Here is an 18823-nt window from a genome sequence, read left to right as displayed (position 1 = left end):
GGATAAAGAACTGGTTAAAGGGGAGACTACAATGGGTCATACCAAAAGGTGAACTATCAGGGTTGAAGGAGGTTACTAGTGGAGTTCCTCAGGGATCGGTCTTGGGACCAATTTTATTTGACATTTTTTATTACTGATCTGGGCATCCCTGTAAACTGGAATTAATAGAAATGGAATGAAATGTAATAGTGCAAAGTGCAAGTTCATGCATTTAGGAACTAACAACAATATTTTTTGCTATAAACTGGGGACGTATCCGTTGGAAGTGGCAGAGGAGGAGAAAGACCTGGGTATATTGGTTGATCACAGGATGACTATGAGCCACCAATGTGATGCAGCTGTGAAAAAGGGCTAATGCAGTCCTAGGATGCATCAGGAAAGACATTTCCAGTAGAGACAGAAAAGTGTTAATATATTATACAAGGCGCTGATGAGACCTCATCTGGAATACTGAGCAATTCTGGTCTCCCATGTTTGAGAAAGATGAATTCAGACTGGAACAGGTGCAGAGAAGGGTTACTAGGGTGATCAGAGGAATGGAAAACCTACCTTGCGAGAGGAGGCTCAAAGAGCGTGGCTTGTTTACCCTAACTAAAAGAAGACTGAGGAGAGATATGATTGCTCTCTATAAATACATCAGAGGAAAAATATCAGGGAGGGAGAGGAGTTATTTAAGTTAAGCCCCAATGTGTACACAAGAACAAATGGATATAAACTGGACATCAACACGTTTAGACTTGAAATTAGATCAAGGTTTCTATCCACCAGAGGAATGAAGTTTGGAACAGACTTCCAAGGAGAGCAGTAGGGGCCAAAAAAAAACTAACTGACCATCTTATTTGGGACTAGGAAGGAATTTCCCCCAGGTCAGACTGGCAGAGCCCCTGGGGGCTTCCACCTTCCTCTGCAGAATGGTGCACGAGTAACTTGCTGGTTTAAACTAGTGTAAATGGTGAATTCTCTGAAACTTGAAGTCTTTAAATCATTATTTGAGGTCTTCAGTATCTCAGACGGAGGTTAGGGGTCTATGAGAGGAGTGGGTGGGTGAGGTTCTGTGGCCTGCAATGGGTAGGAGATCAGACTAGATGATCATGATGGTTCCTTCTGGACTTAAAGTTTATGAATCTATGAGGCCCATAGCGATATTTAGGTGCCTAAAAAAGCAGCTGGGTGTCCAGAGGGATATTCAATAGTGCCCAAGCCCCTAACTCCCACTTGTATGCCTTTAAAAACTGTCCCTTATGCTCCTAAATCACATAGGTGCTTCTGTAAATTGCACTTGTTAGCTTCCAGTTTCCCGAGCCCTTACAAAGTCCTGAGGTGGGCTGCGGCTGCAGGTGCTATCATAACCTGCTGGGCTATCATTCCTGCCCAGCAATTCTCAGCTGCTAGTTCAGTTGCAGAGCTTCCCAAGGGGCTTTCCCGGTACTTGTGTACATTGAAAATGCTGTGAATGACCCAGCTCGACTCAAATCACAGGGGATGCACAAGGGGAGGGTGGTTTCACACATAATTCAATTACGGGCTCTGGCCAGGGATGTGGGACCCACAGTGAGAGGTTGATTAGATGTGAAATGACAAGCGACAGGAGTGTCAGTCATTGCAGCTACAGACACATCAAAGATGCTCCCAGCTTTGCCTCTGGGATGCCCAGCTGGTAAGAACCCCATTCATCTAGTCTAATGAGACCCTACAGGACATGCAAAGCTACACTGTTTCCTTGCCGTGACTTCCTACCTTAATTAGCAGGGAGGCAATTTTTAACCAAGCTCTAAAAAGTCCCTGTAGACCCAGGGCACTGACTGGGCTTAGGGCCAAGAAAATCCTTCACCTAATGAAACACCCAGAAAAAAAAGGCTTCTGATTTTATTCTTTCACAGCTTGGTTCCCAACTAGCAAAAGACAGCAGAGAGACAAATCTCTGTTAGCATGCCTGCTTAATACATTAGGTGAAAGCAAGGGGAACAATCATAATACAAACACAACCCTATTGTCATTATTATTAATAAATTGGGCACATATTACAACAATAGTTTACTTTTATAGTCTTATTGATGATGATCAGAAATTGGCCTATGTTCATATGCCTATTGTCATATAGCGATAATAATAATTGGAATTGTGCTGTCTCTCTGCACAAGGGATGGAGTTTCCAAAGGGCCTAAGGGAGTTAGGCACTTTACTCCATTGTGATGCATTAGGAGTTGGGTGTTTTAACTGAAAATCCCCAGCTTGGGGAATTTCACCCAAAGTGATATCAAATGCATGTATTAGACAAAGTGACTCAGTCGAGGACAAGACAATTTTCCTCTAAACTCTTTCCATTCTACCAATCTTAGGCGTCTGGCAACGACAATCATTTATATTTAGGCTCAGAATGATTTGAATTTTATTAGTAAAAGTTGATTTCATCACATACATACAAACTGATGTAAGGTCTGAATGGAAAAGTTACAATTCATAAAATATTATTATCCTGGTTAAATCTATGTGTCATCTTTATAGCTAAAGTAATGAATATTGACTATGTATTTGTATCTCAGATGTGTCTGTTCTTTGGTGACACCTCAAAAATAGATTCATAGCAAGGCCAGACAGCTATGTGTTGATTTTCCATTGAGGACACTTCACTCTAACAATGGGTCATAGAAGAAACTCATTCCACCCAGATAGCTCTCCGTGAGGATGCTTTAGACACTGACCACCAGTGACCACCCCCTGTGATTCAGCCAACTATGTAAGGACATGTGATATGCTCATGTGACCCTGGACACCATCTTGCTCCAGTAACTTTCCAAAAAGCTTTCACGAAAGCTCATGCTCAAATAAATTGGTTAGTCTCTAAGGTGCCACAAGTACTCCTTTTCTTTTTTGCGAATACAGACTAACACGGCTGTTACTCTGAAACCTTTCCAAAAACAGGGGCTGATGTCTGTGTTTGGAACTCTCAAGGTTCCTCCCCCACTCTGAACTCTAGGGTACAGATGTGGGGACCTGCATGAAAAACGTCCTAAGCTTATCTTTACCAGCTTAGGTCAAAACTTCCCCAAGGTACAAAATATTCCACCCGTTGTCCTTGGACTGGCCGCTACCACCACCAAACTAATACTGGTTACTGTGGAAGAGCTGTTTGGACGCGTCCTTCCCCCCAAAATACTTCCCAAAACCTTGCACCCCACTTCCTGGACAAGGTTTGGTAAAAAGCCTCACCAATTTGCCTAGGTGACTACAGACCCAGACCGTTGGATCTTAAGAACAATGAACAATCCTCCCAACACTTGCACCCCCCCTTTCCTGGGAAATGTTGGATAAAAAGCCTCACCAATTTGCATAGGTGACCACAGACCCAAACCCTTGGATCTGAGAACAATGAAAAACCATTCAGTTTCTTACAAGAAGACTTTTAATAAAAATAGAAGTAAATAGAAATAAAGAAATCCCCCCTGTAAAATCAGGATGGTAGATATCTTACAGGGTAATTAGATTCAAAAACATAGAGAACCCCTCTAGGCAAAACCTTAAGTTACAAAAAAGATACACAGACAGAGATAGTTATTCTATTCAGCACAATTCTTTTCTCAGCCATTTAAAGAAATCATAATCTAACACATACCTAGCTAGATTACTTACTAAAAGTTCTAAGACTCCATTCCTGGTCTATCCCCGACAAAGACCAGCATATAGACAGACACAGACCCTTTGTTTCTCTCCCTCCTCCCAGCTTTTGAAAGTATCTTGTCTCCTCATTGGTCATTTTGGTCGGGTGCCAGCAAGGTTACCTTTAGCTTCTTAACCCTTTACAGGTGAGAGGAGCTTTCCCCTGGCCAGGAGGGATTTCAAAGGGGTTTACCCTTCCCTTTATATTTATGACAGGAACAGTAATTTTCCACTCACATGGCAGAGGATATGAACAAACACCTGATACATCTCCATTTTCTCTTTATTTCCTGCTTCATTTCCCTGGGCCAGATTTCTACCAAGGAAGATCTAAAGAACGTCTCATGACCCCCAATCTGTTTGAGTGATTCCAGAGAGACTTTTGTAAACTAGTAGTTTATTCCATTAGTGCTGTAATCCTGTGAAAATCACTTGTAAGTATATGATCATTTCACCATTCAATAACAACCTTTTTTTCTTTCTTTTTTTATATTATTAAATATAATAAATGAAATATTTTTTGGTTACTAAAAGGATTGGCATCCGCATGATTATTAGGTAAAATCGGAGTTATATATTGACCTGACTAAGTAGCTGATCTCTTGGGATTGGAAGCACCCTATATCTGATAAAATTGGTTTTCAGCAACCACGCATCATAAAGTCCAGTGGCTGGGTGGTGAGCCAAGGGTTGGACTATGTAAGGAGACTGCATTTTTGACTTCTTGTTAACGAGTGTGGTGAGACAGAAGTTCACTTTTGTTGCTGGCTTGGTATAATCTAATGAGAGTAAAACCACAAGTTTGGGGTAATCTGCCCTATTTCTCATCAATTTGTCCTGAATTTGGCATTCTCAGTTGTGATCTATAGAGGCACGGAGACATAGCTTATTGCCCTTCCCAGGGGGTAATAAGTGATACTGATATAGAGCACCATTGTACAGCATAACTGCATCCACACTGGGGTGGATGTGTGTGCTGGTTTATATCAGTATTGCTAAAGCAGTATAACTCTGGTGTAGAAACAGCTCAGGATGGCAGAGTTTGGACTTCAACCCCCGTTATCTGCCCAGGGCAGCAGGGATCCGGCTCTGGCTCCAGCTCTGGCCACATGTCCCCTCCCGGGGTAATGTAGTCATTTTTGTTGTCAGAAGCGGGTTGCAATGAAGTCTGAAAACTGCTGCCTTAGTCATTGACAGAGATGGGACTAGAGCCTCAGGTTACATCTACACTGCAAAGTCGGTGGTGCTGAGTCTGAGAGCCTTGTTCAGTTGACTCAGATTCATGGGGCTCAGGCTGTGGGAGTGTAGACATTCAGTCTTGGGCTGGAGCCCAATCTCTGAATCCTGTTGAGGGGTAAGGGTCTTGGAGACTGGGCTCTAGACCAGCTGGGAATGTCTACACTGAACTGTTTTGTTCTACAGCCCAAGCTCTGCGAGTTCTCATCAATTGTCCCAGACTCTAAGACTTGGTGCTGTGTGGTTTTCGTTGCAGAGTAGACATACACACTATCCCCTAACCTAATGCTCGGTTCCCTGGACCACACTAGCAGTCCACTACAGAGGTATGCAGGAAATGGTTTTCCCATTGCACTAAACTTTTCAAGTTATGGAAAAAATGTTCCCATCCAGAACTGGGATGAACAGTAGAAATCTCAGGTTTCAGAGTAACAGCCGTGTTAGTCTGTATTCGCAAAAAGAAAAGGAGTACTTGTGGCACCTTAGAAACTAACCAATTTATTTGAGCATGAGCTTTCGTGAGCTACAGTTCACTTCATCGGATGCATACCGTGGAAACTGCAGCAGACTTTATATACACACAGAGATCATGAAACAATACCTCCTCCCACCCCACTGTCCTGCTGGTAATAGTTTATCTAAAGTGATCATCAAGTAGGGCCATTTCCAGCACAAATCCAGGTTTTCTCACCCTCCACCCCCCACCACACAAACTCACTCTCCTGCTGGTAATAGCCCATCCAAAGTGACAACTCTCTACACAATGTGCATGATAATCAAGTTGGGCCATTTCCTGCAAAAATCCAGGTTCTCTCACCCCCTCACCCCCCTCCAAAAAACACACACACAAACTCACAATCCTGCTGGTAATAGCTCATCCAAAGTGACCACTCTCCCTACAGTGTGCATGATAATCAAGGTGGGCCATTTCCAGCACAAATCCTGGTTTTCTTACACCCCCCTCACCCCCATACACACACAAACTCACTCTCCTGCTGGTAATAGCTCATCCAAAGTGACCACTCTCCCTACAATGTGCATGGTAATCAAGGTGGGCCATGTCCAGCACAAATCCAGGCTTTCTCACCCCCCCCCCATTTCTTTTTTCCCAGGGACACACACACATGCACAAACTCACTCTCCTGCTGGCAATAGCTCATCCAAACTGACCAATCTCAGAAATGTTCCTGAACAGAAAATCTGCAAAAAACTTTCCATTTGTGTCTGTTGAAAGATTTTGTTTTGATAATTTCCAAATGTGTTGTTTCAGCTTTGACCATTGCTTTGACCATTGCTTATATAGTTTTCTCTAATTAGCTTAAATTTTGAAAAGAAAGGTAGCTTTGAACGGGAAAATCCCATTTTCTGACCAACTCTACCAGTTATCACTCCACCTCTTTGCTAAATACCTCTACACACTCACTTTATTAAGAACACCCTTTAAGTTTGCCTTCACTCTACTGCTGTTGGCTTGTGTGTCTGAATACTTTAACATTTGCAGAGTTGTTGTAGCCATGTTGGTCCCATAATATCAGAAGAAGAGCTCTATGTCTCTTTCACCAATCGAAGTTGGTCCAATAAAAGATATTACCTGACCCACCTTCTCTCTTTAATGATTTAAATTATCTCATCACACAATAGACCACATCTCACTCTCAGATATACTGGCAACTCCAGACTACTCTAAGCACACAGGAATTGCAGGCTAGTGGTTAAGACTTTTCAGGAGACCAAGGTTCAGATCTTTCCTCTGCTATAAACTCCCTATGTGATAATAAACAAGTCACCTGGGGTTGGTTTTTTAAAGGTATTAAGGCACCTAGTGGGATTGTTAAAAGCCTTTCGGCACCTACAGTGGATAACAGGCAATAGAGGTGCCTTACATAGATTGACATTAAGGAACTTACTTCAGATTTACACCAGTATAGTTGAGAACAAAATTTCCCCCGTGTCTTTACACCACTGAGATGTATTATTTATACCCAACAGTGTCCTCTGCCTCCTGTTATTTGATTTTGTGCTAAACATTCTCTGTAGCCCAAATGAGTCAGACTCTTCCCTCACAACTAGTGTAAGTGCATTAACTCCAATGGAGTTACTCCTGCTTCACACTAGGGGCCATGAGTTGGGAATCAGCTCCCTTGACTCCAGTAGCGTTATTGGAGAATTAGAGTAAGTGAGAGGGGAATCAGACTCATAGACTCTCATGGAGTCACTCCTGATTTACACCAGGATGGGTGAGGGGAGAATCAGGCATGTTAGAACTTCTGTTCAAGGAAGGATTTCAAGATTAGCACCATAGGCAGTGACTCCAAGGGTGCTCTGGGGCTGGAGCACCCACAGAAAAAATTGTGGCATCCCCCCAGATCAGCACCTCTTCCTCCCCGCAGCACCTCCTGCCCACAGATCAGCTGTTTAGCAGTGTGCAGAGGGTCTTGGGAGGGAGGAGGAGGAGAAGGGAGGGATAGCTTAGTGGGTTTAGAGGGAGGGATAGCTTAGTGGGTTGAGCATTGGTCTGCTAAACCCAGGGTTTTGAGTTCAATCCTTGAGGGGGCCATTCTGTTTGACAGTTGTTTTTGGGGGGAGGGATAGCTCAGTGGTTTGAGCATTGGCCTGCTAAACCCAGGGTTGTGGGTTCAATCCTTGAGGGGGCCATTTGGGTCAAAAATTGGGGATTGGTCCTGCTTTGAGCAGGGGGTTGGACTAGATGACCTCCTGAGGTCCCTTCCAACCCTGATATTCTATGATTCTATGATTCTAAGGGAAGGAAGAGGTGGGGCAGGGTGGGGGCTTGGAGAAAGGGGTGGAGTGGCGGTGTGGCCTGGGATGGGAAGAAGTGTGGTGAGGAGGGAACTTGGAGGAAGGGGTGGAGTGGGGGTTGAGCACCCCCCAGGATCTGAGTAAGTCGGTGCCTATGATTACCACTATAAAATTGATGTGAGAAGCATTTCAATAACACACCGATAGGTGCTATATACGAAACTAAAACACATAGACAGACAGGTTATTATCGAATGATCAATTGCTCAATCCATAGGGACCATCGCTTTCTGGGGAAGTCTGCTAAAGAAAGCCACTGAAAGTGACACATCAGGTGTTACATTTTCTAACCATTCACCCAGGGATTAGTTACTCATTAAATATTTCATTTCGAAACAAAATATTGAAATTTTCAATTCTGACAATGGAACGTTTGAACCTTGTCAGGTTCAATTTCTATGCCCTGTACTATACAGGCGGTCAGGTTACATTATCACAAAAAAGTCCCTACTGGCTGCAGAATCTATTAATCGATTAATGTTTTTTTCCAATTTTTTCAAAACAAAAAGTTCGGCACATTATCACAGAAAGTTTCAGTGTCACTGAAACAGCAGTTTCTGATGGAAAAACATTGCACAGGAAAACTTTTGACCAGCTCCAGTCAAAACCGGCTTCAATGAGGCGCTGACTGCACACAAGCATGCACTGTTTTAACTGAAGGTGTGTTTGTAAAACAAATGTCAGGTGAGATTTTCCAAAGCACCTAAGGTGTTAGGAGCAGAAGTCTAATTGAGATTAGCCTCTCTTAAATCCAAATAAAAAACATCCGCACATGGTTTTACACTGGGTCTGCTAAATAAGTTTCAAACCAATTTAAATAGAAACCAATGCAACTCTGAATATGGACAAGGTCGGGCTTGGCCCTGATAGAATAACATCAAATAATAATCTCACAACGCGGGCAGTGGTAAACTTAAAAGGAGTGGAGTACATAGATATACATATTCCAAGGCCAGAAGGGACCATTTTGTCTGACCTCCTGTAGAACACAGGCCATAGAATTTCCCCACAATAATTCCTAGAGCAGATCTTTTAGAAAAAACATCCAATCTTGATTTAAAAATTACCAGTGATGAAGAATCCACCACGGTCCTTGGTAAATTGTTCCAATGGTTAATTACTCTCACTGTTAAAAATTTAGACATTTTTTCCAGTCCGAATTTGTCTAACTTCAGTTTCCAGCCATTGTATTGTGTTTTACCTTTCTCTGCTAAATTGAAAAGCCCAGCATTAAATATTTGCTCCCCATATAGGTACTTGCAGACTGTAATCAAGTCACCCCTTAACCTTCTCTTTGTTAAGCTAACTAGATTACGCTCTTTGAGTCTACCACTACATGGCAAGTTTTCTCATCCTTTGATCATTCTCATGGCTCGTCTCTGACCCCTCCCCAATTTATCAACATCCTTCTTGAATTCTGGATGCCAGAATTGCTCACAGAATTCCAGCAGCAGTTGCACCAGTGCCACATGCAGAGGTCAAGTAACCTCTCTACTCCTACTCGAGAGTCCCTTGTTTATGTATTCCTGGATCACATTAACCGTTTTGCCCACAGCATCTTGATGGGACCTCAGGTTCACCTGATTATCCACCCCCGACCAAATCTGTTTCAGAGTCACTGCTTCCCAGGATTCTGCCCCCCATCGTATAGACATGGCCTACATTCTTTGCTCTGAGATTTATGTTTACATGTAGCCATATTAAAATGCAAAAGTTCTCCCACATTTGTTCATTGACTTTGGAAGTGTAACAGGCTGAGAGTAATTGTCTATGTCTTGGATTTTCAATGGAGCCCAAGGAAGTTGTGTGCCCAAATCACATTGATTGTGATTGTGATTGGACCTTCAGGAAGAGGAAGAAGATGATGTAGAGGTAGGAGAGGAGCGTGATGATGAAGGGACTCAGAGCGATGGTCCCCGTGACGATGTTGAGGAGGCTCAGGTTGAAGCGGTTGCTACTGCAGGCCAGGCTCAGCAGGGGCTTGATGTCACAGAAAAAGTGGTGGACATGGTTGCAGCCACAGAAGTGCAGTCAGGAGGTCATGACATGTGCAGCAGGGCATGTAGGAAGCCGGTGGTCCAGGTGGCTGCTGCCAGGAGCAGGCAGACCTGTGGGTTCATGACCAGCATGTAGCGAAGCGGGTTGCAGATGGCCACATAGCAGTCATAGGCCATGACAGCCAGAAGAATGACCTCACTGCTTCCCAGGAAGTGGAAGAAATGGAGCTGAGCCAGGCAATCAGTGAAGGAGATGGTCTGGTGCCCTGAGAGGAAACCAGCCAGCATCTTGGGCACGGTGACTGTTGAGTAGAAGATGTCCAGACAGGAGAGGTTGCCCAAGAAGAAGTACATGGGGGTGTGAAGCCGGGGTTCAGCCATTACAATGGCCATGATTGCCCCATTCCCCAGAATGCTGGCCAAGTAAAGCATCTGGAAGAGAATGAAGAGGAAGCACCACAGCTCCTGGAGATTGGTCAGGCCCAGGAGGATGAACTTGCTTATCTCCGTCTGGTTCTCCATCACTGGAATATACAAGAAAAGGAGACAGAATAGCTGCAGGGTGTCTCATATCATTCCACATGAGGAGTAGAGCTGAAAGTTTTCTCTTTTTGAATAAAAAAATTAAATGAATAATTTCAAGAAAAAAATAATTCTTTTGAAATTTACTTCAGCATTCTCTTAGTTTGATAGAATCTCAGAATCAGTTATTATACTGGAGGCTAATAAATGTTTTCCCTACATTTTTAAAAGTCCTTAGAGGTGATCCAGGGAATTACAGACCAGTAAGCCTAACATATGAGCCCGATAAAGAGGTTGAAAGAATAATTACAGATAGATTAATAAAAGACCCAGAGGATCATGATATGATAGTGTCTAAGCAGCACAGATTTTGCAAAGGAAAATTGGGTTTCACTTATCTGTTAGAATTACGTGACTGTGTGACCGAAACAGTAGATAAAGCAGAATGGGTTGACATTTATTTAGACCTTCAAAATTCCTTTATGTGCCTCACAGTAGGCTATGAAAGGATCTATGAGGTCATGGGGTAAGCGGAAAAGTATGAGAGATAACAAAGGGCAGCATTAAAGGGCCAATTTTCATGAAGTAACAAGCTTAGCAGCTCTTCACTCTTTGGATCCATCCATTGGCTTCCCACTGGATATTGTATCAAAGCTCAGGTTCTAGGCACCAGTTGGAAAGCTCTAAGTAACTCTGCCTTTCCCTGTATATCCTCCCTTGTCATGCTTTCTGATGCCTCCAGTTCCTTTCACTCCATCAATGCTCTCCAGTTCATAGTCCTTCTGTTTGTCCCATTCTCACACCGTGCCATGTATTGTAAACCTCTGCAAACTCATCCATAAATCCCCTATTCTACCCGCATTTAAGTCCCTCTCACAGCCCCATTTCTGCTGTGTTGCCCACCATGATCAAAGCTGACTTGTTCATACACTAAAAAGTTGGAGAGGGTTCAGAAAAGAACCACAAAAATGATTAGAGAAAATGCCTTTCAAGGGAGGCTTGTCTACACGAAAGCTGTATGTTGACCTAAGTTATGCAGGCCAAGACTATAACAGGGTTCAAAAAAGAACTAAATAAATGCATGGAGGATAGGTCAATCAATGGCTATTAGCCAGGATGGGTGGGGATGGTGTCTCTAGCCTCTGTTTGCCAGAAACTGGGAATGAGTGACAGGGAATGGGTCACTTGATGATTACCTGTTCAGTTCATTCCCTCTGGGGCACCTGGCATTGACCACTGTTGAAAGACAGGATACTGGGCTAGATGGACTTTTGGCCTGACCCAGGATGGCCATTCTTATGTTCTTACGTATAAGTTACATAACTGAAGTCAACATAACTTAGGTCAACTTACAGTGATGTCTACACCACGCTATGTTGACAGGAGACACTCTCCCAATGACTTACCTTATGCCTCTTGGGGAGGTGGAGTACAGACATTGATGGAAGAGTGTTCTGCTATCGACTTAGCTTGTCTTCACCAGACCCTCTAAATTGATATTGCTGCATTTATCACAGCTGTGCTGATTTAGCTGGAAGTATAGACAAATCCTGAGTGACTCAAAGAGCTCAGTCCATTTAGTTTATCAAAAGGGAGGCTGAGAGGTGACTAAGTACTTTCATAGGGAGAGGTTTCAGAGTAGCAGCCGTGTTAGTCTGTATTTGCAAAAAGAAAAGGAGTACTTGTGGCACCTTAGAGACTAACAAATTTATCTGAGCATAAGGTTTCATGAGCTACAGCTCACTTCATCGGATGCATTCAGTGGAAAATACAGTGGGGAGAGTTATATACATAGAGAACATGAAACAATGGGTGTTACCATACACACTGTAACCAGGGTGATCACTTAAGATGAGCTATTACCAGCAGGAGAGCGGGGGAGGGGGGGTGCAGTAAACCTTTTGTAGTGATAATCAAGGAGGGCCATTTCCAGCAGTTGACAAGAACATCTGAGGAACAGAGGACAACAAAGAAAATAACAGAACGCCACTAGCCATCACCTTCATCCCCCAACTAAAGCCTCTCCAACGCATCATCAAGGATCTATGACCTATCCTGAAGGACGACCCATCACTCTCACAGATCTTGGGAGACAGGCCAGTCCTCGCTTACAGACAGCCCCCCAACCTGAAACAAATACTCACCAGCAACCACACACTACACAACAGAACCACTAACCCAGGTACCTATCATTGCAACAACCCGTTGCCAACTGTGTCCACATATCTATTCAGGGGACACCACCATAGGGCCTAATCACATCAGCCACACTATCAGAGGCTCGTTCACTGCACATCTACCAATGTGATAAATGCCATCCTGTGCCAGCAATGCCCCTCTGCTATGTACATTGGTCAAACTGGACAGTCTCTACGTAAAAGAATAAATGGACACAAATCAGACGTCAAGAATTATAACATTCAAAAACCAGTTGGAGAACACTTCAATCTCTCTGGTCACTTGATTACAGACCTAAAAGTTGCAATTCTTCAACAAAAAAACTTCAAAAACAGACTCCAATGAGAGACTGCTGAATTGGAATTAATTTGCAAACAGGATACAATTAACTTAAGCTTGAATAGAGACTGGGAGTGGATGGGTCATTACACAAAGTAAAACTATTTCTCTCCCCCACCCCCCACTGTTCCTCAGACGTTCTTGTCAACGGCTGGAAATGGCCCACCTTGATTATCACTACAAAAGGTTTACCACCACCACCCCGCCCCCGCTCTCCTGATGGTAATAGCTCATCTTAAGTGATCACTCTGGTTACAGTGTGTACGGTAACACCCATTGTTTCATGTTCTCTATGTGTATAAATCTCCCCACTGTATTTTCCACTGAATGCATCCAATGAAGTGAGCTGTAGCTCACAAAAGCTTATGCTCAAATAAATTAGTTAGTCTCTAAGGTGCCACAAGTACTCCTTTTCTTTTTTCATAGGGAGAAAATACTGGATACTAAAGGGCTCCTTAATTTAGTGGAGAAAGGTAGAACAAGAACCAATGTCTGGAAGTTAAAGCCAAACAAATTCAAAATGGAGAGTTAGGCACAATGTTTTTTTTAACAGCAATAATGCTGAACCATAAGAAAACACTAACAAGGAAATCACTAACAAGAGATGGATTCTCCATCTCTTGATGTCTTTAAATGAAGACTGGTTGCCTTTCTGCAAGCTATGCCTTAGCCAAACACAAATTATTGGGCTATGTACCGAGGCGGCAGGGTGAAATGAAATGGCTTGTACTATAAAGGTGATCAGACTAGATTATCTATTGGTCTCTTCTGGATTTACACTCAATACAATTTCCCGTTGTTATTCCCCTTTCCCTGATTTCTTTGTATTCATTTGACCTGAGACTATGAGCTCCTTCTGAGCAGTGACTGTCCTTCGTAAGCACTAGGAAAAGTGAAATAATTTAAGCACCACAAGGTTCCCTATAGGAGCTGGTGTCGTTATTTTATGTTTATTAACAATCCAGACAAGCAGGTGAACATTAAATACAGGGACAACATTTTGCAGATGACACAAATCTACAAAGAAATGTGGGAGATGACCGTGACAACAATGATGATGATTCTGCACTGATACGGCAGTTTCACCTGCAGTCTGCAAGAGAGCAGGTTGAAATATTTGGCTGAGAAACATTTCCATACATATTTAAGTTCTTGGGCTATTTCCTTTGCTTTGGCAGTGTCTCTCCAGCAAGCAGCAGCTCAGGAGTGCAGGAGGATGGGATGACAATCAGTCAACCACACACCTCATTTGGAACCAGGAGTATGCAATCATGCAGCAGTAGAAGCAAAAAAAAAAAAGCAAATATAGTACAGTACTGTGTTATATGTAAACAACTAAAAAAAGGGAAAGCAGCATTTTTCTTCTCCATAGTAAAGTTTCAAAACTGCATTAAATCAATGTTCCATTGTAAACTTTTGAAAGAACACCCATAACCAGTGGTGAGCTGGAGCTGGTTCGCACCGGTTCGCGTGAACCAGTTGTTAAATTTTGGAGCAGTTTTAGAACCGGTTGTTAACCCGCTTCCCTGCAGGGGGCGCTGAGGCTTTGATGGGCTCTGGCCGGGAAGTGATGTAATTCCTCCTCCGGACGCCGGGGGCGCTGCGCTGTGGGAGCCACGTGGGCTGCTGCCTGGCCCTGGGCACGAGCCCTGTTGCTGCTGCTGCTCCCCTGGCCCTGGGGCTCCTGCTGTTGCCGGGTGGGTCCCCGGCTGCTCTGCTGGGCCTGGGCTGCGTCCTGCTGCTCGGGCTGCTCTGAGCCGCTCTCCCTGTGAGCACCCACCACCCTGCCCACACCAGCCCCTGTCTCCAGCCACCCCTGCACCCTCTGCCTGCAGCCGGCCCCTGCCGCACCCCCTGCCCTGTATCCAGCCAACCCCTGCTGCACGCACCCCCTGCCCTGCCCGCACCAGCCCCTGCCGCACCCCCTGCCCTGCCCACAGCCAGCCTTTGTCTCCAGCCAGCCCTGCACCCCCCTGCCTTGCCTGCAGCCAGCCCCTACCTCCAGTCAGCCCCTGCCCTGTGTCCAGCCAGCCCGACACCCCCTTGCCTCCAGCCAACCCCGCACCCTCCAGTCTCCAGCCAGCTCCGCACCCCCTGCCCTGCCCATAGCCAGCCCTGCTCCCCCTTGTCTCCAGCCAACCCCGCACCCTCCAGTCTCCAGCCAGCTCCGCACCCCCTACCCTGCCCGCAGCCAGCCCTGCACCCCCGCCTCCAGCTATCCCTGCCTCATGCCCCTTTCTGCAGCTGGCCCCACGTCCACTGGTGCCCTGCAGTTCCCAGGGCAGTTACCCTGCACACCTGGTTCAATGAGGGGGCCAGGAAGCAGCTGGGACCCACACATGTGCACACCCTAGGGTGACCAGACAGCAAGTGTGAAAAATCAGGACAGAGGGTGGCGGGTAATAGGAGCCTATGTAAGAAAAAGACCCCAAAATCAGGACTGTCCCTATAAAATCGGGACATCTGGTCACCCTAGCAGACCCCCAGGGCGTGGCGGGGCCCCACACATGTGACACGGAGCTCATTTCTAGTTCAGGCCCATCTTTTTAACAAAGAACTTTAGACAGGGTTAACACACACCCGTATTTTCCCGGACAGGTCAGGCTTTTTGGTTCTTAAATCGCCGCCCAGGAGGAATTTTTAAAATTTTTTAAAATTTAAAAATTCCTCCCAGGAAAATACGGACATATGGTAACCCTGTTGGGACAAAAAATACATACTGGGGCACATCCCTTAAATCAGAGCTTTTTATAGGGAACCGGTTGTTAAGATTTTGGCAGCTCATCGCTGCCCATAACGTTTTGTTCAGAGTTATGCACATTTCAGAATTACGAACAACCGCCACTCCCGAGGTGTTTGTAACTCTGAGGTTCAACTTGCTCTCTTGTAGACTGCAGGTGAAACTGCCGTATCAGTGAAGAATCATCATCATTGTTGTCACGGTCATCTCCCACATTTCTTTGTAGATTTGTATGTTCACTATAGCGATGGGGAAGCAGGTGCCAAACTCTCACTGACATTCAATGGGAGGTACTTTGGTGTCTAACTTTCTAATCCCTAAATCTAACCTTAATTTGCTGTGCACTGCACCATTCTCATGTGTATGGAGGCAGCCTAGCAAATAAGGGACCTAACTGTGTTAAGGAATTTCCCATAACCTTGTCTTAGTGCAGTGGTTTTCAACACATGGTACAAGGACCCCTGGGGGTCCACGGACTATGTCTAATATTTCCAATGGGGTACACACATCCATTTTTAGGGTTCTGCAAATGAAAAAAAAAGTTGAAAACCGGTGCCTTAGGACATGTCCACAGTTTGGACAACAGGAGTGTAAGTCACAGCACTCTCTAGCATGATTGGTTGTAAATGCCCCATGTACCCCCTGCAAGTGTGAACTAAAAGCTACTTGATTTGCATTTGCACTCACAGGACAATTACAGTCCAGCATACTAGTGAACTCTGCAATTCATGCCCCCATAGACCAAAACACGGGGCCATGTAGACAAGCTCTTACTCAGCCTCTCCTTTTTATAATAGAAAGAAAGAAAGAAAGAAAGAAAGAAAGAAAGAAAGAAAGAAAGAAAGAAAGAAAGAAAGAAAGAAAGAAAGAAAGAAAGAAACCAGTAATTCCAGACATCAGGAACATACTTGTATTTGTGGATTTAGAAAACTAGCGGGCGCTTTCCTGCTATTTCCCCTTCCAGCACTTACCTGAGTGATACTGGTCCTCTTTCTAGATGAGTTGTTTCAACAGTGACAGGTGACAAAGTGTGTTGTGGGGAAATTGCAGGAATTTCAGTCAGTTCAGAACATAGGAGAGGAGTGAGCCCTGGTTGTTCTGAAAACCTTTGGTGACTGAGCAGGCAAGAAACATTTTTATTATGTCCATATTCCATGGAGTACCCATGGCATTATCAGGGAAGCAAGATTTCCATTCAGTGGATGGCTCTTCTGGGACAGGATTCATGCACCACTGGAGAGTTACTGAATGAACAAACAAGCCAAGTGTTCCTTCAAGAAACTGAGATCGACATAGATGACCTGGTTGAACGGTAAAAAACAAACAACAAGGTTACAGCTCTGGCTGAGTCCTCCAGGTGGATGCTTTGAAATCAATTAGGTCTAAGAAGAGTCCAGACACAGTCTCTAGTTCTGGCCCTTACTCAGTATCACTCCAATCTTTGTTAATAAACTCTTTGAGTGGGAGTTCTGCACAGACAGCTGCAGCGGCACAGGAGCTAGCAAACAGAGCTGTAAACAGGGGAGTTTGAGTGGGAGTTCTGTTGGAGGAGAAGGTATTTGTGTGTGTTTGGTTTTGTATTGGTGGTATCTGTATGTGTAGAGGCTTGTAGGGGCTTTGTGCTGGGAGAGAAGCTGAGCCCTGATTAGGGGGCGGGGCTTCACTGACTAGGGGTCCTATAAAGGTAGCAGCCAGTCAGGCAGCGGCACAGGAGCTAGCAAACAGAGCTGTAAACAGGGGAGTTTGAGTGGGAGTTTGAAAGGGGAGTTTGTCTTGTGGTGCTTGTGTGGGGTTTGGTTTTGCTGTGGGTGGTGGTGTTTTGGTGTGGTTTGTGTTTCCCAGATTAACAGGATTTAGGTGGGAAGGCTATGACAGATTCAGAGGTGGCAGTGGGAGTGACCCATGTAGCAGATGACACAATGAAGATGACTGGATGTGGAAGCTGTGGTATGTACATGATCCTGGAGGTGGCACCTGGTAAGAGTTTTGTCTGCATGAAATGCCGTCTGATAGAGCTGATGGAGGAAAAGATCAGAGGTTTGGAGATGCAGGTGGAAAGTCTGGTAGAGTTTAGGAAGGGGTTTGAGCAGATTATGGAGCAAAGACATGAGGTATCCGAAGGGAAAAGCTCAGACTTGCAGATGGAAGCAGGACTAGGGAATTCTGAGGGGAGACTGGGTGAGGAAAGTGGTCAGTGGAAGCATGTGACTAAAAGAACTAGGCAGAGGAAAAGACGGGCTAGTGAAGGAGAAATAGAGCTTCAGAATAGGTTTGCAGAGTTGGAAAATGAAGAAGGGGCTCAGCAGGTAGTCACTGAAGGTGACAGGGCAAGGAAGAAGAGAAGAGCGGTTAGTCCTATAGGAAAAGGGGAAGAGTTAATAGAGATTACACCAAATATGAGCCCCAGGAGGATACAGGATGGGTTAAAAAGAATTACAAGGGAGAATGGGAATGGAAAAAACTTGCAGCCAGAGGGAACAGGGGATAGACTGGAGAATAGCACCGTCACTAGGAAAAGGCAGGTCTATGTGATTGGGGACTCTTTACTGAGAAGAATAGATAGGCCTGTAACCAGAGCTGATCCAGAAAATAGGAGGGTGTGCTGTCTTCCAGGTGCTAAGATACGGGATGTAGACCTGAGGTTGAAAAGGATTCTAAAGGGAGCGGGAAAGAATCCCCTAATTATCCTTCATGTGGGAAGAAATGATACGGCTAGATTCTCGCTGGAAAGTATTAAGGGAGACTATGCTAGGCTGGGGAGGACGCTTAAGGAAATTGAGGCTCAGGTGATCTTTAGTGGGATTCTGCCTGTTCCTAGAGAAGGGCAACAAAGGTGTGACAAGATTATGACTATCAATAGATGGCTTAGGCAGTGGTGCTATAAGGAGGGCTTTGGGATGTATGGCCATTGGGAGGCATTCATGGATAGAGGACAGTTCTCTCGGGATGGACTTCATCTGAGTAGGGAAGGAAATAGACTTCTAGGATGGAGGCTGGCACAACTGATTAAGAGCTTTAAACTAGGAATTTGGGGGAGATGGTTGAGAGATGTCCAGGTAATCTCCACGCCAGAATTTAGCATAGAGTGGAAAGAAAATGAAGTAAGAGTGGATACAGCTGTAGGTAGGAGGAAGGGCAGTGTAGATACAAGTCTAATAGGTTATACTGGTAGTAAAATAACCGTGCCTAACAGGGTACAGAATGTGAGTGAGGCCAAACAGCAAAAATTAAGATGTTTGTACACTAATGCAAGGAGCCTAGGTAACAAAATGGAGGAACTAGAGTTACTGGTGCAGGAAGTGAAACCAGATATTATAGGTATAACAGAGACCTG

General features: G+C 44.6%; 1 protein-coding gene across 1 annotated transcript; it reads right to left on the bottom strand.

The window, feature by feature from the left end:
* Positions 1-9528: 9528 nt before the first annotated feature.
* LOC140896753 (olfactory receptor 12D1-like) lies at positions 9529-10232 on the bottom strand. Its single transcript, XM_073308799.1, is given in 2 exon segments — positions 9529-9761; positions 9764-10232. Coding segments are annotated over 2 exon segments (702 nt in total).
* Positions 10233-18823: the final 8591 nt, after the last annotated feature.

Source organism: Lepidochelys kempii, chromosome 13 (genome assembly GCF_965140265.1).
Source record: "Lepidochelys kempii isolate rLepKem1 chromosome 13, rLepKem1.hap2, whole genome shotgun sequence".
In the NCBI taxonomy this organism is placed as follows: Eukaryota; Metazoa; Chordata; order Testudines; family Cheloniidae; genus Lepidochelys; species Lepidochelys kempii.
Note: the sequence above shows the minus strand (reverse complement) of the source record. Positions and strands in the feature narration are given on the sequence as shown.